Source organism: Fulmarus glacialis, unplaced genomic scaffold, assembly GCF_000690835.1.
Source record: "Fulmarus glacialis isolate BGI_N327 unplaced genomic scaffold, ASM69083v1 scaffold37669, whole genome shotgun sequence".
Classification (NCBI taxonomy): Eukaryota; Metazoa; Chordata; class Aves; order Procellariiformes; family Procellariidae; genus Fulmarus; species Fulmarus glacialis.
The window spans coordinates 65,891-89,697 of NW_009235895.1; the positions used below are offsets into that span (position 1 = coordinate 65,891).

At 39.8% G+C, this 23,807-nt stretch overlaps 1 protein-coding gene across 1 annotated transcript in view; it reads left to right on the forward strand.

Moving 5' to 3' along the window:
- USP54 (ubiquitin specific peptidase 54) overlaps positions 1-12,890 on the forward strand; it is a 52,722-nt gene extending 39,832 nt beyond the window's left edge. Inside the window, 9 exon segments of the mRNA XM_009586191.1 lie at positions 1,135-1,254; positions 2,419-2,550; positions 2,553-2,604; positions 4,855-6,311; positions 8,423-8,541; positions 9,672-9,812; positions 11,315-11,501; positions 12,249-12,495; positions 12,497-12,890. Of these exon segments, the coding sequence (XP_009584486.1) occupies positions 1,135-1,254; positions 2,419-2,550; positions 2,553-2,604; positions 4,855-6,311; positions 8,423-8,541; positions 9,672-9,812; positions 11,315-11,501; positions 12,249-12,495; positions 12,497-12,890 (2,849 nt within the window).
- Positions 12,891-23,807: the final 10,917 nt, after the last annotated feature.

A 23,807-nucleotide genomic window follows, 5' to 3' on the forward strand; every position in this document is an offset into this window, starting at 1 on the left:
CTTGTGAGTTCTTTGGGGTTTATGGTATCTTGTGTCTGCATCTGTGCACAAGGGTGTTGAGGTGCAGGCCAGGCCATAGCATACGTTACGCAAGTTGAGAAAATGTAATTTATTGTTGGCCAATAAAGATACTCATGTTCTCTACCACAATGACAGAGACATTCCATTAAAAAACCCCACCCCTAAACAAAACAAAAAGTCAAGTTTTATTTTCTGTTTTCCCCTGCCTCATTTGATGTGTACATTTTAGTGCATAACTTGCATAATGCCTAATAGGTGAGACCAGATTGTTTGGGCATTTCCTCCTCTCGCAACTGGGTGTTCTGATGCCAGGACCCAGTGTTTCCTCTTTCTCTTTTGTGCCTAAGGATGATTTATCCTTCTTTTCTCCAACACTGTTTTCTGAATTGTTGCAAAACGAATTCTTGACAATTGTCCCTTTCTTCTCAGCTTCTTACACATGTGTTTTTCCTCCTAAAGCTGCAAGACTGGGTTTTCATATTCCATATGTCTCTTTCAGCAGTTGAATGTATGCACTGCACACATGTTTGTAGAAGTATTTCGTGCAGGCATTTACACTCACTTTCAAGTCTGAGGTTTTTGTTCCCCAGACATCTCAATTGTTTCAATTTGTTTCCGTTTTGTATGGAAGTAATTGAATATCTGAAGAAGGGACAGATGATTTTTGGCAGGAGACTTAAGATAATGTACAAACAAAGCCCTGACCTGCTATATTTCTTTTACTGATGTATTTTGGTTTAGATTTCATTCTAGATTTAGATTAATTCCTATCGGACAGAAGTAATCTGAACTGACTCTGTGATATGTCTATTCCATTTTTTTTGTACTGATTTAGACTGTTGAAAATAGTATAATAAGCCAGTACAACTCTTTCAAGTAAACAAAATTTGAGGGAAAAAATCTGGTTCACATTGTTTTACTGTGTGGATGTCAAGCATATCAGGATGCTCAAGTTGTATGTCTGCTTAGGGAAGGTTAGGTGGTGGAGTCTGGGATATGTGCAGCCTCTGTGAGACTCCATATGTGAAAGAATTTGGCAATCGCGAATGGGATGAGGGTAAGTGAGGGTTCTGCAATTAATGAAACCAAAATGAAGGGTGCTGCCCATTGCAGGGAGGAGTGATGGCTTTGAGAAGTCAATGCAAGAGGCAGACTCAATCTTTGAAGAGTCGCTGAATCAGGAGCAGAAGGGGGATTGTGCTGCAGCTTTGGCTCTCTGTAATGAAGCAATATGTAAGTAACTCTAACCACCTGAGCTATTGGGCTTTTGACAGTTTACTAGTATCATAGAAAAAAGTCTGAAACATTGAATCATGTTAAATGGTCGGGTAGTAATATGGGGATCCAGCTGGTCTTTAGGAACGTGCAGGCAGACAGAATCTTTCCTTTTTTTCAAGCATTCCGTTTTGGGATTTTAGTCTTATTCCTCTTCATCTCTGTTTCTTTCATGTTTACATCTGTTTCTGTTGTTCTCTCCAGCGCTATGGCAATAACAGCACTGGGGTGCTGATGTGCCCTTTTTGGTGCTAAATAGTGCATTTCAGCAAGCACCTGGTAGGTAACTCCCCCTGCCACTTGGTCATCAATTAACAGTTTTTCCCAATCCTCAGACCAAATTACAAAGGGCATTAAGCTCCCCTGTTTCTCATGGAGGGTGTAGCATAGGAAGAAAATGGTAGCCCATCCTTGAGTCCTCAGGATTAACAGAAATGAGCTATGCTGTACCTGTCATGAAGAAAAAAGCATTAGGACATTGAAGTGCTTAAATGCATTGTGACCTTTGAGAATGTGTGCTATGTGATTTCATTTTATTTTTGGTCTTTTTCCATTATGACTGGCTGGCTGTCTCACCCCACGCTCCTCTCTGTCTGTATAGAATGGCAGCAGACAGAGTGGGTAGCTCCTGTGCATTTGCATTGAGAAATTGGCTCTTATGGACTGCAGGATAAGGGGCGCAGCATACAGCTGTTGTGATAGCTCTATTAGCTTCCATTCCAGCAAGTTACATGCTGAATCTCAAGTCCTGGCTGGGTATTCCTGCCCATAAAGGGAGTCCCAGGTATGGAGGATACAGGAGAAGGGTAGGTGACAGAATGAAGCACCAATGTGGTAGGGTTGGAAGGAGCCTGTGTGAAGGGGATGAGAAGTTGGGCTAAAACATGGATAATTTTTTTTTTTTTTAATTTATTTTGGTTTAGTTTCACTTAACGTGTTTGGACACCTGCCTAAGCTGAATGTGCATTAATGGAAACAATAGCATCCTTGTGAACTCTTTTGTGGCAGTATTTGCATGGTCCATGTTTTATGTTCACGCTGCATCTTTTTTCTTTTTTTTTCTTTTTCAATTTTATTCCTTTTTTCTGTTTGTTTTCTGCTATGTTTTCTTTTGCATTTTAGCTAAACTAAGACTTGCCATGCATGATGCCAGCGCTAGCACTCACAGCAGAGCCCTAGTCGATAAGAAGCTGCAAATCAGTATCCGAAAAGCCCGGAGCCTCCAGGATCGCATGCAGCACCAACAGCCATCGCAAAAAAGCCAGCCTGCCACCCACCACAGGGCGGCACCATGGCCCAGTCTACAAGGTAGTCCAAGTGTATCACCTAGACCCAGATCTGAGCTGCATCTATGAGCAGTGCAGTCTGGAAAGAAATAGCAAACTATATATATATTCCCCTGGATAGTCCCAATCCTACAGTGTTAACTTCCTATTCCTTTCTTCTTTAGGTTAAATCCTATTATAAGATGGTCAACTACCCCCCCCTTTTTTTTCCCAGTCTTTATAGAATAGTTCAATGTGCACATGTTCAAAATGTGATCTGTGACAGAGAATTGTAGCAGTCAGTGCCTGGCAGCATCGATATTTTATGCACCAAGGGAAAGAATACAATAGACAATAATCTGGCTAAAAAGGGTGTGTGTGTTAGGATGAAATGTGCAGCTGTTTACAATCAGGAGCAGTTTCAGGTCTCAGTAGAAGAGTGTACTACAGTAAAAATCTTGCTATAATTGCTTTTATGTTGAGAACAGAAACCAGAGTGTGTTAGTGCTCTGTAGTTTGACAAGTGTCAAGTACACTGATCTTTTCTTTCTAGTCCACTTCTCTAGTGGTACACTGGTACAATTCTTGGATCCAACTCCTGGTCCTGTCACCTTGACTACTCTCCCTGATGCTATATCATTCTTCATTTTCTTTCTGTGCTTCCCAGCATCCTGTAGCCTGGCTTAGCAGCCTCTTCAGCATCTCTTCATGATTCTTTCTTCCATACTGCCTTTAACTATAGCATAATGAACTCTCTGCTGTAACTGATCCTTTCTTCCTACCCTCTTTAGCATGCAGCTTAATCCTTATTTCTTCCCATACCATTCCCTCCTAGCACTAGACCATCCCTATCCAATTTCTAGGCTGTTTCTTGAACTGCTGTTTTTCTTCCCTCTCCCCTTTCTTACATGTTGTATTATCAGAAGCTTAGATGAAATCTCAGATGAGAATCCTTTTTCTTTTCCTTTATTTGAAGTGCCACATACAGCTATATACTAAAACTCAGTTAATTTGCACACCTGCCAGGCTATAGTTCATAATGTTCTTTTCTTCTCCTGCAGTAGCTGAATTATATGTAATGAGGGTTGATCTTTTTGTCAATCAGGAGTCCATTATATCCTCTTTTACAAGAGAAATGCAGAGCCCCAATTATGCATTTTGGCAGATTCTAAGAAAATGAAAGAAAGAAACTTTCTAAACTAATTTTGTTAATGCTGAACTTGCTCACTGCCACTCTGTGAAAAGAACATTACTTTTGCAAAAAGTTGTATCCAACCAAATGTTGATATTGCAGCCGATGAAAAGAATCTATTCATAGCCAGAGTTCTGTACTCTTGCTTTGATATAAATAACGTTGTAGACAGTGCAAAGTTTGCAATTACTCACAGACAAGGTCATTCTGCTACTCATATCAACTAGGTCTTCATGATAACTTTAATTCTATGCATCTCAAGGAGGAAACAAAGCAATAATTTTACAGTTTTCTAAGTTCTCTGTTGGAGCTGTTTGTAGCCTGTAATTTTCTCACAGGCACATGGACTTGGTATTGGTTTTTCTGTCTGCATATTAAAATGCTAACTACATGCAGAAAAATGCTAAGGACATGTATGACCCAAGGATATAATTGTCTTGCATTGGTACATAAAAGAATACAAATTATTCTTTAGAAGTATACATAGAATACAAATTATTACAAAATCGTAGTTATATATTTAGCTTGAACTTTATTTAATATGTTGGATAAATATCTCAAAGGTCAGAATACAAAGATGATATGAGAGAGATTTCAACCTGTTTCTTCCATTTGTCAAGTCATACTTCATGGACTTACCTGGAGAGAGGGGACCTTACAGAAAAATTGTCAGTTCATGTTCAGATCATGAACATGTCCAAAGTATTTTTCAAAAATATCTAAGATGTTAATGTTGGAAACAGTTGTTTTATTTTATACAAATGCTATTTTTACTATTCTTAGTTATCCCTCCCACATGCTCAGCCTGCTGGTTAAAGTGCCTAGGGTGCTGTACAAGAATACTTTATATAGAGCCTAACTGTTGCAAAATACTCTTAAAAATATGAAATGGATTCAGTAGATCAGTTGTAGTAGAAAATCAGGGTTAGAAACAAAGGACTAACATGTATGTATCTACTGAATTAATGCAAAGTCTTCATCAGAATACAGTTAGCAAAAAAAAGTGTGTTGAGGTATATGTCACCTAATGCAAGTTCTGCACCCTAGGGATAAACATAAGCAATGACTACTGCTAATCATTTACCCTTCTGTGTGTTTTAGTGAACAGACTGGCCCGCTCCAAGTACTGCTGAGCCAGGAGGTACCACTGGAACCCAACAAAGAAGTGGAATTTGGGTCCAGTTCTTTCTTCCACCCACCTGCTTCCTGCCATGAATTGCACTCATCATTTTATCCAGAGTCTTCCTCCTTGTCCCCTTCTGAAAGCAATCCATCCAACAGGATCTCTCCAAACTTCCAGTCTGCTTCTGCTGATTTTCATGACCAAGTTCCCTCTTTTCCCTATAGGCAAGGGTTGGCAGAAGGGTCTGCAAGAACTGAGAATGATGCCCACCATAGTGTGGAATTTGCTGACACCACAGCCACAGGGCCAAAAGACTATAGGGAATGCTGCACTAGCAGCAAGTTAGAAGAGGTTCATAACATAATGCCTATTCTCACACCTCAGTACAAATCCAAGGCTAATACAGTAAACTTTGGGTCTTTGCCTACACTGTTGCCCTGTCCACATCCACCACAAGCAGCATCTCCTGAAAAGGACAGCCAGCACAATCCTTGTTCCAAACTTGCAAGCTCTCCAGTGCGGCCCAGCATTGATCATTTAGGGGCCTATCATGCAATGACCCCTGCAACTTCATCCCCTACACGGCAGTGCTCCTTGGATCCTTTGCAGAAAACAAATAAGTACTCCAGAGCAAACAGCCATGAGATTTTATTACCCTCACAGGATGAATATGGCACAGCAGAAGGTTGCAAATCTGAGGCTTTTAGTACAAAGGGACATGTTCGCTCCTTGGCAGAGCAGTTTCAGAAAATGCATGCAGTCTCCCAGAGAAAAGGTACTCATGAAAAAGGCTGGATTGCTGCAGTGTGTCAGGATGAGAAGCCTCCAAAGTTAACACAAAAATCTTTCATCAACCCTTCATCCTCTGGTTACAGACAGCTAATCCATCAAAACCAAGAGAACAAAAAGCAGTCTTCTGAAAAATTACACTCAACTGTGGATATTAGGGATGGGGTAGTTTCTTTGGAGGGTTTTAGTGCCCAACATGTTGCTTCTAAGAGTGTTTGTTCTCACAGTGAAGAGCTGTGTAGAAGAGGTGGACAGAATATAGCAGACCCTGCAACCTACCTGGAAAGGCACTGTCATGATGGAGGAATGAAACAGGTGGATGATGGAGCTACTAGTAGCATGGTTGCCTCTATGCCTGTGGACCGTTGGGTGGATAATGTTACTAGGTATTACAGTTCTCAGAAGGCTAATAAGAATACTGAATGGCTTCCTGTACCTGGGAGGAGTCCACCCCTTTCTGATCAGAGAGCAGTTGGAGATGACTTGAGCAGGATCCCAGTACATCTGCATCCACAGTGGAATCAAGACACAGAACAGGAGCTCTCAGAACTGGAATCCCTCTATCAGACTAGTCTGCAGGCATCTCAGGCCACTAGGCCTTTCTTGGGAAGACAGGACAGTGCTAGGTATCCATTTGACCAATCAGGTAAGAATGATGCAGCTGTTTTTCTTGGTTGACCTGCCTGTGTACTCCAATATAGGTGAAGGTACGTTTTCTAGTTGATTTAGTTAAATGGGCATGCATTTGTGCACAGATGCAGAAAGATTCAGGTTGTGGACTCTGAAAACATTCTAACTATATTGGTAGAGAAGCAGTGTGATATAGCACTGCCTGGGGAGGCTGCAGAGTAGCTGTTGATCTCAGCAAATGGAAAGCAACATCTGTTAAGAGTGACATGGAAATAATTGATCCTGTTTTCAAGTAGGGAGCTAGCTGCTTAGGTCAGGATGCTGAATTTTGCTGTTTGAAAGTCCTACATCACCTCTGGAATTTATTAAACTGTTTCTATGCCTGAAGTTAATGTTATCCACATTTGTGAATTTTAACTGATTGTATTGTATTTGAGAATTTAGTCTGTACCTGGTTGAGGGGAATAACTTTTAAAAGTTGAGCTTGTGTTTTGCTAAGGACTACCTGCTTTAAGTTCTGGAAAATTACTGGTGAAAGCAGCAATGGGGGTACACGATCTGCACTAAGATCCTTGAGACCTTGTGGATTAGTTGGTGCTGAAAGAAAATGAACAGATTCTGTTGTTGAGAACATCCAGCTGTTGCTGGAGACATTCAGTTAGAGTCTGATGACAGCGGTCCGGTTCCACTTAAGCTGATCTAATCTCCTGCCTGAGATAGGCAACCTTGATTCTCTGCTTAGTACAAGTGAAGCAAATTTCTTTATAATCCATAGCATTAGAGCTATGAATTTTCTGGTTAAATACAAGCAGCCTGAAACCTGATAGGTACCCAAAGTGAGAGAGAGAGAGAGAGAGAGAGAGATTATATATATTGCAATACATACACACGACAAGTTTTCCCCTGCCCTGCACCCATGGAGGTGGAGCCTCCATTGTTTCTGACAAATCAAGCCTGGCTGTGACCATAGTGAATACAGCAGTAAACTCTTGAACAGGTTTTTATTCAACAGCTCAAGTTTTCTATGAAACACTCTTGTCTTGCAGTCCACTGGCAGACCAGGTGACACATCCGAAGGTGGCCATTTCCCATTTGTTGTCCTTGGGTTTTCTTTCAGAGTTAGGCAAGATCTGACTTCACAACCTTGCAGATACTCTCTTTCATGGGCTTGAATCAGAAGGTCTTACATTTTCCTACTTAGCTTAGATTTTGGAAGCTCTTTCTGGAAATCTAACAGGATAAAGCCCAGATGCTTTAGCGTTAGCTGGAGCTTCAGAGTTCTGCCATCAAATGCCCTGTTTCTTGGGCTGACACTTTTCTTGCCTATTTTCCCACTACATATATGAGGAATATGAGATACAGGTATTCTTCTAAAGTGAAGTTTGTGTTTGAGATCTTTACTTCTGGTTTGCCATGACTTTCAGATATTTCTTCCGAAGTTCTGCAAATTCTGTATAAAAACAAAAAGTTTGAACCAGTGCATCTACTGTGATGAACTGGATGAAAATCACCTGAGTGGGTCTAGGACAGCTCTTTCTCACTTTTAACTTGGATTACCTATTCATTTGCAAATGCTGTTTAAGCTTTCTGCCCCATGACAACTGGTTTTGTCAGACCTTTGCATTCAGAATCATGATGAAAATGCCTCTTTCATTACTGGAGCTTTACAACAGAGATTAAAGCAAAGACCTGATCCTCCAAATGCCACCTCAGTGCAGAAAATGTGTCGTTACCAGCACATCACCTTTCTTTCTTTATAGAGAGATTGCCTGTGACCGTTTTTATTAGGCCATTGATTTGCCTGTCTATTCCATGACAATTTTTTTAGGATTATAAGTGGTTGGTGGGGATTGCACTGAAGTGAAGTAATCATAGCAATCCTAGTTAAAAATAACACTTTTAACTATTTAACCAGCACAACAAATGGCTGACAAACTGTAGCATTGGCTGGGAACAAGCAGGTGAATGTGTGAGGAAGTTCAACCTGATGAGTCTTGTTTATCCCAAGTAACTTTACGTAACTTGCTCCTGGTAGCTGATTTTCTGTCCCTTTAGGCCCCCTAAGCTCTCTCACCTCTGTATCAAACAGATACTTTTTGAATTTAACCATAGCATTTTCCTTCCCAGTCTGTGCGAACCTGAATGTGAGGAAGCTGCATGCTACAGCTGGCATGGGTCTCTCGAAAACCCCAACAGCAGAGATCGAGCGCAGTCTGTGTGGATCCGCTGTCTCTTCTGTCTCCAAGGTAACATCTTGTTACTTAAGATGTGCTAGAGGGGGAAGGACTTGGCCTGTGCAAGTGAAAGAATTTACAATGGGAGAAGTGGAATATATTATTAAAAAGGTACTGGGGTCATTGATACTAACATTAGAGAGAATTTTAAGTGCAGTCTAGCTCAGGATTAATTAGCTAAAAAATGAGTGACTCATGCTACATGCAGCTTGCGTGCAATCAAATTATCTAAATTCTGACTTTGAGGAACATATCCCTGAAAACCTTAAGATCTAGTCTCCTTGAACATATTGACATGAACTGCCTTGCATCGCAACTTACGATAACTGCTTCTTGATGTTACCACTTGCAGGGGCACAGACTTTTTTTTTTTTTTTACTATGTCACTACATATTTTGAAAGTGGGGGATAATTTGGTATTTGCTACAGTTGGTAGTTGGTCACCTCAGAGCGGGAGAAGATGCTTTTTCTTCTTCTTTTCTGGAGATAAACTGTTTAAATAACTGGCAGTTACATATCAGTGCCTGTACTGAAAACATACAGTATTTTCAAGGGGAAATGACATTTCCTATAATACTTCTGTACTCATAAAGGGAGCTTAAATGGTCTTGCTTATATAGAACAGAGGAAAAGAAATAAGAAATAAACGTTTCCCTTGCTAACATAAGATTAACAAGCTTCCAGCACTCATCAAATAATCCTAGATTTTTTTCAGTTATGAGAAGACTGTAGTACTTTATCATAGGATGGCTGCCAGTTGCAGCCATGATTATCTCTTCGGGACAGTGATGCCTGTAGCAGCAGTCAGTCCTTTAGGTAGATTCGTCCCAGTAGAGACTTTTTGTCCTGGCTTTAGATACTGATAAAAGAACTAATCTCACTTAGACAAATCAATCCGTGTATATTTACTAAAGAAAGAAAGACTATAAGGAATAATATTTTTAATCACCAGATCCAAACAGACCCATTTGCTTTAAGTTTTCAAGGTAGTAGCTGAATGAAGGATTTCAAAAAAGAAAAGGTCATGGAGTTTCATTGAAGTATAAGTAGTCTGTTAGATTTATATTGAACTCTTCCTATAATTATTACACAAAATTGATATTATGGAAAGCCTTTTCTGAAATGTGTGATATTGTTTGCAGGTCATGTATACCAGAGAACATAGCAGGGATCCAGAAGAGGAGGAGATGTACAGTGCAGAGAATTTCCGTCGCATTGCTCGCAGTCTCAGTGGGACAGTCATCTCAAACAGAGAAGAGACCTTGGTCTCTTCTCACAGTTTTGTAAGTAGAATGATGTGCAGCTTTTGCAAGAGCTATCATCTGTGTGTAGGGTTGCCGTTTTCTCTGTCTGCATTTAGTAGTTAACAAACAAGATAGCAGACAGCTGAATAATAAGCCATGATGAAAGCTTGTCTTTGTGCATTTTTGTTCTCTTTTTGGAAGAAGAATGAGCTTTCATTGATGTAACAAAGCCATCTTCTTCAGGAGTCACTGCAGAGTAGTACCTGCTGCAGCTGGTAAGCATGTGAGCTAATACTACTTGCCAGTATACAAAGACATCCAGTATTAACATTTTTTTCAGTTGACTTAGAGTATTTTCAAGAAAGCTTCTAATACACCTATAATTCTAAAAAGATACCAATAACCATGTGAAAGTTTCTGCTCTCTTGAGTGTATATTCAGCAAGTAGCATTTTTAGAGAGTAAAAGTAAGCATAAAGGGGAGACAATTCAAGACTTGGTATATAATATGCAGCCAGTTACATACAGGAAGTAACTAAAAATAGGGAGATTCCCCCCTCCACCTTTGTTATCTCTGTTAAGTAGTCTTAGGTGCAAGTTAAAACTGCCAGTGAGGAAAACAGTAACAAATTATTGTTGGTGTTTACCAACATAGCCAGATATAATGTGAAGGTTTGGCTTGGATTGAATTTTTTGTGAACTGTGCTTAAGTTTTGATTTGACATAATAAGTGTAGAAGAGTCTCAGTTGCAAAATCAGTTATGTAGACTGGTTGGTCTGATTCTATCTTTCTGCTGTGTACAATAAGCTAAGAATATGCCAACTTTGCTCCTCAGCATGCTTTAGTTGAGAGCTTTAATGCATACCTGGAGGTGCTGGTAGAAGCAATTAAAAACCTCTAGCTGTCCAAGACCCCCCTCTATGCTGAAGGTTTTTATTCCCACAACAGAAGCAGCTGATAGGATGGCTGTCTGTCACCACTCTTCAAGTTAGTCACTGGGCTCAAGTCTGTGATGGTTTGTTACCGTACCGATGAGCCATCCCTGCTTCGGGGTAGGTACCTCCTAATAGAGGAAAATGGTACAGCACTGGTAAATACTTCAGCTGCAACAGGTAAATCTGTTTATAATCTGGAAGCAGAGCTTTCAGTAAAGCCTGCTAGAAGATAGGAAGGAAGGATCAGCAATACCCTTCTTTATTTCCTGGCTTGTGTAGCACGGCAGTTCCAATGCTGACTGGCCTGCCATCATTCTGTAGATTGAGTTTGTAAACCAAACCTCCATGACTGGTTTGTGTTTGTTTTGGCTTTTTCTCCTTGGTAAATTTCCAGTCAAATGATCCTCTTAAGTAGCCCACCACTGCAGTAAGAGCCTTACTGGATTGATGTAGTTTTTATTTATATTTCTTTTTCACATACAGATGCATGCTTTTTTTCCGGTGACTCATCCCTTTCCTTGGATCAACACCATCTTTGATTCAACCCAACTCTGTGTTTACTCATCATTTTATGTACTTTTCTTCTCCTTTCTCATTTTATAAAAGGAAGCACCAAATACGAGGAAAATGCCAGTGGACACCAGCCACCGTTCTTCCAGCTCCACTTCCCTTCCTTCCCCCCATGATCCTCCTGTGTTTCCCTTTGATCCCCAGCACAACCCAAACCAGGTGCAGCACCTACCCCATGATGTACCGATGCCCAGCATGGTGGGCAAGGCACGTAAACCGTCAGGTAATCACAGGACTTTTCATCCTCCTTTGTGATCAGAAATATTGCTGAAATACAAGTCTTCAGATCTTGTCTTTCACAATGATGTTTCACATCTGCCTGAATTCCTCCAGAACTCTGGAAGGATGAATCACGTTCTTTTTCTTCTCTGCCCTTTTGAGTTGTTCCATGATTCTGTGCGAAGTGGACATAACAAAAGGGAATAATCTTTATGGAAACATTATGATGACTTCATATAAAATCATATTCACATTTCTGTGAGGTATTTTCTTTAGTGTAAAAGTAGCAGTAAGACCCACCAACTTGTTCTCATGTATGAGAGTACTTCTACAAGCTACTTCTTCCAGCAAATCACACGTGTAATTGTGCCAATAGAAATAACTAATTCCTGCATGAGAATTATTTTCCCTGTGACAGCCATCAAAACCAGTTTGATCTATCAGCCTTGAAATACTTTGTTGGGCTTTTCCTTGATGACACGAGGGCTATTAAAGAAATCTGAAGTCTGTGACAGCAGCTGTGGTAGGATAAGGAGGAAATGCAGTGAGGAAGGTGAATGCTAGAAAGGGTACATCTAGCTTTTATTCAGAATTGCATGTCAACCAGTAACTGGATGTACTAGTGATTTCGTTTTTCTTCTGTCACCTGTTGGCCACAGCTGAAAGTTCTGCGAGGATGAAACAAAAAATATAACTAAGCAAACCTTTTTTTTTTCCCCCTTCCTCTCCCCCCTCCCCACCCCGCCCCCAGGAGATCAGAAGAACATCATCCAGAAACTTTTGGTTGTGCCTGACAGGGGTGAAGCTTTCCAAGGTGAAGACTACCCAGGTGTGGCACTGAGCTATGGGAGTCTCCCTTGTGCACCCAAAGGCACCCTCTCCCAGGAGCAAAAGCCTCTTGCTAATCCGCATTTAGGAGGTGGAGCATCAAGTGTCTCTGGCCATTGGCTGAACACGAGCTACCCTGCCAGGCAAACAGCCACGTTACCAGATAAACGAAAATGCTAGCCAGCCAGGCAAGAGTTTACAGGAAGGCTTCCTCCAGCAGCCTTCACAACATCAAATGCGTGAATCTTATGCCATTGGTTGCAGGCTACCAGCCAGCAGAGACTACAGCACTTTAAGAATATCACATGAGCCTTCTTGGGATCCCGGTGCCTCTCAAGGTTGTCCTGTGCCCCCTTCTTGCATTAAGGCCCCGGGTCCAAGGAGGGTTGATATGCCCCCAGAAGACGACTGGCGACAGAACAGCTACACCCCTCAGCCTGGCAGAAGGCGAATGCTGCCAATGCATGTGATGGATGGGACTTTATCTTCTGCTTCGGAGGCACACAGAAATATGCTGGCTCGAGCAGCAGCAGCTACTGGCACCATGCAAAATAATGGCTGGTGAGGTCGTGTCCATTCATGTGCCCTGATAAACCGCTCTGTGAACAGACTATAGCTGTTGCCAGGGCATGGATTACATGGAGACAGCAAACTCTTTCAGTCAGTATCTGTGCCAGTTTTGTCTTAAAATGTAGTTATACAGTATGTGGAAACTAATTGCACTGTATTTCGTTTCTGACACTACTGAACTGCTGTCCGGATGGGGAACCTTAGCTATTCTAGTGCTGGCCTCTCCTAGCAAAACAGTGCTATAGGAATGGTAAGCTTCAGGGGCATTGGTTTACGGGTAAGTTCAGAAGTATGCGCATGTTTTGAAGGAAGATGGCCACTAACAAAAGGACATTTTTAAGGACTCTTTCATGAAATGTAGCTTTGGTAAATTCTTCACATAAAAAACCAATCCTTTTGCTTTCCTCTCCTTCCTCTCTCCTGTTCCTTCCTAGGGGAAAAAAACTGACCCACCTTCCAGGTTCCAGTAAATCTGCACCTGGCAGGCTGGCAGTTAGTAAAGCAAACCCCAGTTTCCAGTGTGCTGAGATCTCAGGCAGAGATCACAGCTGTAGTTGCTGCTGAGGAAGTGGCAGAGAGACACTGTTCATCAGTAAACCAGAATTTTCCCCACTTCCTTAAGGCAAACTAACAATGCTTCAAACAGAAGAGACTGTTAATGCTGCACGCTTAATTACACCAATGTAAACACAGAGTAAGTTTAACTATTTTAGTGTCAAACATACTTGCTTTTGTAAGTATTTTTCAAATAAATCTATGAAAATAGTTCTATTTACCTGCCTGTGTATGACCTTTCTTTGCTATTTGGCTTTACTCATCAGTTGGCCTGAAATTGCTGATTTATTTTCTTATACACTAATAAATGTGAGTAAATTGTTTATTCTAGTTCATTAACAAAGTTTATGTAATAAATATGTAGTTAGATTGGAGGACGTGTCTAATTTTGTACCTGGATTTGATGTGTTCCATCACTACTCTGTGCTTAATTTTCCCCTCATAATGGACAGTAATTAACAGTGTCCTTTGAAAAGTATTTTGAGGCTTGTTGGAGGGAAAACTACAGAATCCGTGCATGGAAAGAAACCTACAGAATCTGGTGGTAGTGTATGCAGATAGGACTCTTACACAAAAAAGTCATTAGAAATTATTGGTGTAGTGAGAAGTGTCCTTTTAATAAGAGTTGCACTCTTTTGCAAATGCTTTCAGGTGTGGTGATTATGAGTTGCTTAAAAATGTGGCGGGTTCTGTTACATGCTGATATTGAGAGTGGGACTGCAGCTGTGGTGGTTCTAGCCCAGCCAGCCAGCGGAAGGTCTAGCCTGCCCTCTAGTGCATGGTGCTCCTTGGAAACCTGCTCCTGCTGTTGCACGAGATGGGGGCCTTCATTTTAATTTCATGTTTTGCACCTCAGTGCTTGATGGAATTTCATCAGTTTTGCTGTTTAGTCTGAGATTGAGTCTCATTCATTTTAATAAATGTCATTTCTCAGTTTCTTGTTTCTCAGTAATCACTATTATGTCTGTTATTGTTACAATCTCATGTAACTACATCATGCTAAATTGTGTTTTACATTTGGGATTATGTTGCACACTTCTTTGTACTTAACTGCCCTCACTAGCTGTAGTTACCGGAACAAAGCACACTCTTCTTCCACCCCTCCATTCCAAAAAAGCCCTACCGACTTTTGACTTTTTCCCATAATGGTTTTGCCAATTTAACATGTAACTTTCAACGGTACTAATTTTTTACTAATTTTCTAGCTATAAAACAATGGAGTGTTATTTTACTGAAACAATTATTTGATTAAGGTTTCCCAACAGGTACGGAATTTTTAATGTCTCTGGCTGCACATGGACACGCCATAGCCAATTGCTAAGTTTCTAGCCGTAGAAATTACGATTTTAGGAAGTGACTGCAATGTAGAGGTGGATATTTGGACAGAAACATTCCTGTTGCAGTTCCCTCTTGCTCTTGTTGGTAAAATGATACTATTGGAGTAGAGAGAATCTGGGCAGAAGCAGCCCCTGTTTTCAGCTTTTTGTTACCTTCAGCAGTTGGAGAAAGTTACAGTAGCCATAGGATGCAAATGAGGACATTTGCTTGACTACAGCTCTAAAAAATTCAGGTTGCAGAGTGAGGCTTAAGTAGTCTTGAACTCAATTTATCTAGAAAAATAATCTGCCAAAATAAGGTACAAAGTCACCTCTTCAAGAATCAATATGGAGTATGAAACATTATCAAGTAAAGCAAATGTGCATGCTTAGGTTTATTTTTTATTCATTTATTTTAATCCTAGCTACTGGGAAGAAGGAAGTACTCTTCCATAAAGCTCTGCAGAATAATCCTGAGTTGATGCAACTCATTTTAATCATCGGTGGTATCCAGTTTTTCTTTATAAAGGGAATTGTTGGTTTTATTCCATCATTATAGTTCTGTCTACCAGGTTTCAAAACCAATTTGTAAATGTCCTGTGTATATTAATTACTTACTATGAAATGAACTCAGCCAGAGGCCTGAAAAGGAAAAGTTGGGACATAACTCCTAAATATCTCCATACCAACCAGTATGTTAGTATATCAGGATAGAAACAAACTGAAGTAGATTCAACAATATATTTAATGTGGGAGAAAATGTGAAGCCGGAAGAATACCTTTACTTCATAGTAGCTTGTGCCTGCAAGTCTTAGTGAGGTTAGTAAGTTAGTATTTACTTTGTAATTTGACTAACTGCTAACTTCTAAGTCTCTCTGATGGTATTTATTGGCTATTTAAACCCTAGAAAAATCAATTATGTATTAGTTTAATAGCTCATTAAAGTTCACAGTTGCCTATAAGATGGGTGAGGAGGGAGCATCCACAAGGAATTCAGCAGCTATTTTGGAACAGTCTGTCTTCTTAGAGTTTATAAAGTTTGTAAGCTTTGATGCAACATAACCAGGGCTTTCTTCGTAAAGTATCTGTCACTGGCTGCAGAGTAGGCTGATGGATGGAATTAAGTGAAATGAAACCCCCACAGACTCAAATTTACATTTTAAAATAATTTAATTTCAGTTCTCCTAAAAACAAAATTCTTATTCCCTATATTTGTATGATCTCTCATTGTGTTTGTAATACACGTTTAGACCCGGCTGTGTAGTGGGCAAAAAAAAGCAATAATAAAATTAAGAGTAACTTGGTGTTCTAGCAGTAGCAAATTTGTGTAAATATAATCCTTCTGTATATGGAAAAAGAACTACCTAGCACAGTTCCTTTTCTTGAAGGCAACAGAATTTTTGCACATTGTTTATGGAAATTGTACTCAGACCTGCTGAGCAGCAGATTTGTTCAAATGGAGCATGTGCTGGAGCATACAGCACTAGTGAGTTAACCAAAATGTGCTCTGCTTTAGAGAAGTGAGCTACAAAAGTGCAAGGAAAATGCCTGGTCCTTCCTAAACAAAGGCTGCTGCACCCACGTTAAAATGCGGGGAATTTGGGAAGAGGGAAGGAACTGTCTTGCTGATACTTTCAATGTTTGCTAACATTGCTGAAATTGGCTTACCAGTGATGGTTGGGGTAGGATGCGTAAAGTGTAGGCAGGATGCTGGCAGTCATGCAGGTTTTGCATCTAATGTCATTTGGGGAGAGGTCCAGGGTAGAGGTGTGGGGAGAAGAGAAGAAGGAAAGCAAAAGGCAAGAGGGTGGATTGGAATAGGAAGGAACAGACGGATAGGTGAAGAAGACAAATTGAAAGAAAATGTGTGTGTTACATCTCTTCACTCAAAGAACATGCAGTAGTTGGTCTGTCTGAATTTTCTTTCTTTCTTTTAATGGACAGATTCCTGTGTAGAGAGGGTCGTCAGCACCAGTCTGCCGCTGAAGCTTTTGAGAAGGGAAGATTGACTGATGTAGAGAGTAGGCAATATTCTTTATAGGAGTCTTTAATAATGTCCATGCCATGGTAAATGAAACTATGCAGAAACACTCACGTACCACTGCTATGTGTATAAGTAGACGAACATTGGGCAAACAGTGTAGGTTAAGTTAGTGTTTATGCCAGCTGGGGCAAAGATAAAAACGTGCTTGCGTTTTACAAATACCTCGCTTACGTTAGATGCGTTCTGGAGTCTCCTGCCACTGTGTTGTCTGCCATTTAGCACTATAGGTGGCAAGAAACACAAGTATGAGATTTTTCATCCATCTGTGCTTACTGCCTCTAGCATTTTATCACTGCATAGTCCAGAACCTTTTCAAGCCCAGTTAGGTATCTGTAATGCTCCTTTTATGCTAGTCTTCCACCATTACTAACTATCACTGAAGGAGTTACCTTTAAAGCTTTAGAAAATGCTTTAGAAAAAGCATGTTAGATGAATTATTTTTTTATCCTTCAGCACTACTGCTGAAATTATTTTCTATCTGCATCATTCTTCTAGTTCATTGAAGGATTTTTTTATCCTTTAAAACAAACAAAAAAAACACCTTGGAAATGTTTTTAAAATTGCTATTTGATTAATAGAAAAATACCAACTAAGACCAGCTATACAGTCATTTCAGAACACTGAATATGTTTGCTAGCATATTTATGGAAGCAGATGCAAATGGATGAGTTCAGCTGAAGAAACCTAAACTTCCTTATTGGCATCAATAGAATTGTTTTAGTATTCATTCTTGAGTGAGTAAACACTGAATATACTCATGTATAAGAAGATCAAGTGTCTACTTGTAAACTAACTTACATTAGGTTTATGGAAGGAGGATTATCTTGAGTTTGGGATGGCCCAGTTACAGATGATTCACCGGTGAATCATAGGCTTGAGAAGCTTTATGTGTGTTTATATCACTAATCAAAATAATTTTAAATATGAATAAATGATAAAAGTGAGTACAATGAAACTGCACTTTAGTAATAAATCAAATCTAAGAATCATTTCATATTGTTAAATTTTAGCTTAACTTTTTTCCTACTCAGGCAGAGTGATTTTGATGGCAGTCTAGGCTGTCTATCATTCCAGTCTTTTTACTCAAAGTTTATACCAGTTAATTGTTATGTGACTGTCAATTGAGGGAGTTCCAAGCATAGAACTGTTGTTAATTACAAAAAAAATCAAACTATTCAAGATTGTCTTAAGTAGCTTAAAGCACATTAAAGCATGAGCATGTTAACATGCAATATCTATGTGAAGAGTAAACAGTAGCTGAACACAAGTAGCTTGCTTTGATTTACAAATCTTGACTGACTTACCTTGAATTACTTGGCTGGAATGCTGCACATAAGGCTAATTTAACTAATGAATGCATATTTCTACTTCTCTTGTCTGACAAGGTGTTGGTTGTGAAGTATATATATGTAATTGTATAACCTACCATCATAGCTTATATGCTATTTGAAAAATCTGTAGGTTGTGTTTGCTATGGAGCTACATGTTTTGTTGCTTGGAAATAATTTGCTTTCAAATTCGTGTAGTTCCAATGCAGCATACTAAACTTCAGCTTTTTGTAAAGGTTCAGACTGACTTTTTTTTAAGATATAAAATATGTCAATCAAATGCAAGTTAACGTTACACCATTAAGTCAGCTACAAGTTTTTAGAAATCAGGCATGTATTTTTAAGTACATTTAAGAAGAAATAACTGGTTGTTCATGACCCTGTGTATTAATTGTTCCTAATCGGATAAAATAAATTTTCCATTTGCTTTGGTAGTTCAGTTGGTTTCTCCAGATAGATGAAAAAAACCTCAGTTGACATTAAAGAACCATCTCAGTCCTGTAGACTGGTTTTGGTTTACTGCCCTTAGAGGCTTAAAAGCAGCTATTTAATATAGAAGATAAAACAGTCAGGTGTTTATGACACCTTACCCATCTGAAGTAGGAGAAGGTGGTATGTGTGTGGCAGTCTCAACTGATTTTTCACAATAAACTACTGATTTGAACACAAGGATGTAATTCATATGAAGAGCTGAGATGGTACAGGCCAGAAAATAAATTTATAACATCTTCTTGTAGTCTATGGGGGGAAAAAGCCTACATCTCTCCAGTGGTTTTATAATTTTCTAGTTGCATATAAAGTTACTGGGACAAAATATGTAGTGGAAAAGCTTTTAAATCCTTATGTGGGATTACTTTGGGATATCCTTTTCTGCATTCATCTAACTGTTAGTCATGACCTCAGGTTTGCCCAGTTATGACGATTGTTTTTTGTTCAACTCTTTCTTAAGCTATCCGGTCCCAATGGAACAGTTAATTGTTACTAATACTTAACGGTGATTGGTCTCAGTAGCTTGGGAAGAGGATGCAGAGGGGTAAGTTGAAGGCATAGTTGCACTTCTGCCATCTGGTAATGATGGCGAGATGTGTTTGTGAGGAGAGAGTGCATGTACTTTTCAGCAACTGAGTTGTCATATCTCTGCCTTTTGTGGGTTTGTTGTTCCCCCCCAGTTTCCTTTAAAATTGCTTAATGGGATTTCTCTGATCTGTAGGACATTGTGTTCATGGATGAACATGCTTCATCAAAGCTTAAAAAAAACCACCACACTGTTTTACATCATAGTTCCTCTTATAGAGCAACAGGTTGGTTTTTAATAAGGTCCTATATGTAGACCTGCTTACCTTGAATACTTAGTTAAGTCTCTTGCTTGTGGAGGCTCTAAGAAAACTAGAGAGAACACAAAGGAGGGCAGCAAAATGCAGAGTGAACTCAATTTTTAGAGTGAGTAGAGGTGACTGGATCATAGTCTATTAATATCATCAAGGTAGTAAGATAAATGAAGAGAGGGAATTGCTTGGTCTCAGATGGTAGGAGAAAGCAATTGCTTAAGGCTAAGGAAGGAAAAGTTTGAACTAGATAATAAGGGCGGGGGAAGGAGTGCTTTAAGCAGAGCAAGTGAGCGATGTTTTGAGGAACCTAAGGAAGAGTTTGGGGTACTATCACTCCAGAGGTGTGAGATTTAAATTAGAGATGTGGCTGATAGGTTTTGGTATGAAAAAATCACCTAAAATTCTAGAGTCAGGCTAAGTGGCACAGGCTGGTTTGCCTTAGCCTGTTTTTTACAGTTGTGATAATGATGCAAGGAGTGACTGTGGCCTTGACAGGCTTTTTAAATGTAGTCTGTACTTCCACAGCCTGTTCATAGAGGTTATTGGGGAATGAAGGAAATGTGTGCAGGAAGGGAGTGTAACGGGATAGAACTGTAATAGTCAAGTAGCTTGTAATTTATACCAGCAATTATCTGATAATTTGGGGGTTTGGTTTTTTTTCTTTTTAAGTCAGTGCAGCTTCTCAGTACTGGATGACGTTGGCAGCTAGAGTTTTGCAATGATAATGATTTTGTGATGCTGGAGAAAATGGCTTAAGACTATGCTTTCAATCTTTCTGAATGATGCTCTCATGTTATGGATAATAAGGTTTGCCATAAAAAACTGGCTTGGGACAGCAGGGAAATCTTGTGTCCTCTTAAAAGAAAGCCGTCAAGTATTCATATTGAAACTCAGTTCAGCAATATGTCAAAATGTATTTAAAATAAAATGTGGCTTGTTCTGAGGCAGTCTCACGGTTTATACCGACTGCAATACCATTTCTGGCAATTCAAGCAGTCACTAGTGGGGGTCAATGAAATGGAACAACCTCTTAAAAGTTTTGTCTTCCTCATCTTACTCTCCTGCTTATAGCACATCTTCCCCTCTCAGACCTGGTTTATCTCTGCAAGATTCGCTCTATGCATCTTTCTCTTGGGATCTGGAATATATCTCTCTCTCCTGTGATACAATTTCCTTCTTAGAGTTTTCAAAAAGTCCTTGTTGGGTAATTAGATGATTCTGGGACATTGCATTGTGCCAGTTTTAAAGATGTGTCGCTGTTAGAGTCAGAAGGGACTGTTCTGATCATCTGACCTCCTGCACGAGATGGTTACAGAATTTCACAGTTGTTTTTAAGTCTAACTTCTGTCTGAACTTCAATAAACGGCACTTGTTGTCTGAGGCGACGATTTACTAAAATATAGTTGCTACTACACCTTGCAGTACTCAGTCAGGGGAGGCGTCAGGAAAGTCTAGGTTTTAACATAACACTTTTGTTTAAACATCTTTTGCATGTAGCTTCAGTGTGTACTCCTTTGAGATGGAGCAGGAAGAAGACAAGGATCATCTGCATCCCAAATGGCTCCATTCCCCATGGTACAGAAGAAGATGGTTTGGATTGATTATTCCATGTGCTTCTCTTGCTGAATTGTTTCTTCGTTATGAAAGCAGTTGTTCAGAAAGCAGTCCAGTGCTAGCTAATGGTTTGGAATATCCAGTCAGAACAGGAATTGGGCTTTTTTTTTTTTTTTTTAAATTAGGTATTAAAATGTGTGGAATGGAATAGCCACTTGGTGGCAAAGCTAAACAGGAAGTAAAATGTGACTGCTTTTCAGAAAGACTTTCATTTGTCTGGCATTTGTGGGAGATTTGGGGGAAACTGTCAGGATTATAAAGGCACACTGACTTCTACCTGCAAGGCCATGTTCCTGTTTGTAATGGTGTTCTTAAATTCCTACAATCATAATGCTACTTGTGGTGCTGGTGGAAATTATTTGATTCCTTGAACACAAGATGTACCGAATCAATCGGCTTTCCTTTCACCATGAGGTAAGTTGGGGCAATGTGAATGCACCTTCCAGAGTCTCTAGCAGATTTAGAGACAATACTACATGAAAAAGCTTCAATGACAAGCTAAAGGGCTAAGGTAGAGTTCTGTAGTTCTCTCTCTCCCTAATATAGGTTTTGTTATTGTCCTAATGCAAAGGCACATGCTCTGTATTTTAATGAGGCAGGATGGAATATGTTAGAAAAATGCCAACAATGAAACCCCAAGGTAACTGTGCTAGCTAACTTCTCTTTCTAGCTGTTGTTAGCCAAAAAATGGTCATTCCAATTATTATTTTTAATGTTTTAAGGAGGTGTGGTTTGTAGGGAGACATAACACCACTTATCACATCAACCTGATGTATTTATGGAGGGGGGAGAAACCAGCAAGATTTCATCTGTATGAGCCTTTTCTTTAGGTGATGCCTGGATATGACTGGAAGTGTTTCAGCGTGCAGGGCACTAGGTATGTTGCCTAGAAGCTGATAACGTCTCCTTCTGGCACAGCATCATAACAAAATAAAATTATGCTATGCGTTTTCCTCAACTGGAGTTCTGACTGCGTCAGCCCCTTTTACTTCATACCCCAAGAGACAAGACGCGTGTTGGCTGTGGGCTCATGAGAGAAGTGAGCAACTGAAAGAAGTAAGAGGCATCTCTCTTGCAACTGCACTTCAGGTGAGGTGAAGAGGTGATTGCTGACAACACTCAGCAAGGTCTCAGGCTCCCTGTGTGTTTGGAAATGCATGGACAAATGAATTTCTTTATAATATGAGAATCTCTCTGCTGTTTCATGCTGTCAAACTTTCAAACTGCATTTATTACTGAGCTGCTCTTGATTCTAAGTAAGAGACTGAATTCATTTCTCCTGCTCCTTGTTCCAGCAGATCTACTTTAAGCTAATGCTAAGTCAACAGGAGCAACATTTACATACTGCCCTTCCTATCCCATGCTCTCGCTGCATGTTCTGAATGGATACATGTGCATGCTATTGAAGCAAATGAGCTTTTGTTCTATTTAAAAAACAGGCCCTTTAAATTGGTTGTACAATGATGGACATTTGCAGAACGTGGTATAAAGTAGTAATTCCTGCTACTGGAAAGCTTAGTGATTAAATCCGAAATAGTCAACCAGGATTTCTTCCATGATACTCTAATGTATCGCAGCTCTCTTTTTGTGCGCATGCACACATTTTACTTGTGGACATGAAATTAATAGAATTCTGTTTTTCCAAAACTTTGGAGTCTTACAAGGGACATTAATAAATAACCCAAGGGTTTATAATTCTGATTCCCTTAAAATTTTCAGTTGCTTCCTTGAATGTCTTTACAGTGATATTTCATTGAAAGTTTCTTGCTTGTACTGTCTTGGCCATGTCATAAAAAAGCAAAGTCAAACCAAGCTCTTGTGTAACCCATCAATTTTAATGTATATTTGCTTGAGCCAAACAGCTTTTCATGCTCAAGATGGCAGGTGCTCACCTCAGATGTCTTCCTCTTCCTTTGGACCTCAATGAGGCAAGAACCAAGACCTTGCGGGAAACTATTACCTCTGAACGGCTTTTCTTTCTTAAATTCCTGTTTTATTGTGTGAAATAGTTTGCACAGCTTAGTACAAATAATGCATTAAGAGCTGTATTATTAGCTGAGATGCAAAGCAGCAACTCTTTAGATATGCTGCATTTGATGAAATACGGTTGTATGTTTAGATATTTGCTAGATCTGACTGGGTTTGTTGGCAGATATTTAAGTGATGCCACATTCAGAGATTTTTGGTTTGGGTTTTTTGGGGGTGTTTTTCGTTTGGTTTTGTTTTTTGTTTTTTAAACCCAGCTAATTTCTGTGATCTCAACTACAGTCAAGCTGCACTGGTACAAGAGAGGATACACTAAATTGGAGGAGAGAGGATGAAATTAACAGCTGGTACAAAGGAGTGCAGGAACTACTTAGCTTTTTTCATCAGTACAGTTAATTTAATATGGAATAGTCATAAAGAATGACCAGATTAGCTTAGATTTAGTACAGTTGTACCAACCTTTCTGCCAAGGCAAAGCCCTTTCTTATGCCCTGCATCTGGTTTGTATTGCTCTACACAGAATTTGCATCTGGTTTGTATATAATGGAAGGGCCGTGGCCAGTGGTGCAGTGCAGTTACCTCCCCATGCAGCTTTGAGGGGTGTCAGGGACTGGGAGGGGGCAACTAGTGCTGCTGTACCCAGGGCCAATAACGCTCCTGGTTCTCCTTTGTCCACTGTTGTTCAGCTCCAAGGGTGAGCAGAGAAGTTTGGTTGAATTATCTGGTGGTGGGAGCTTGCAG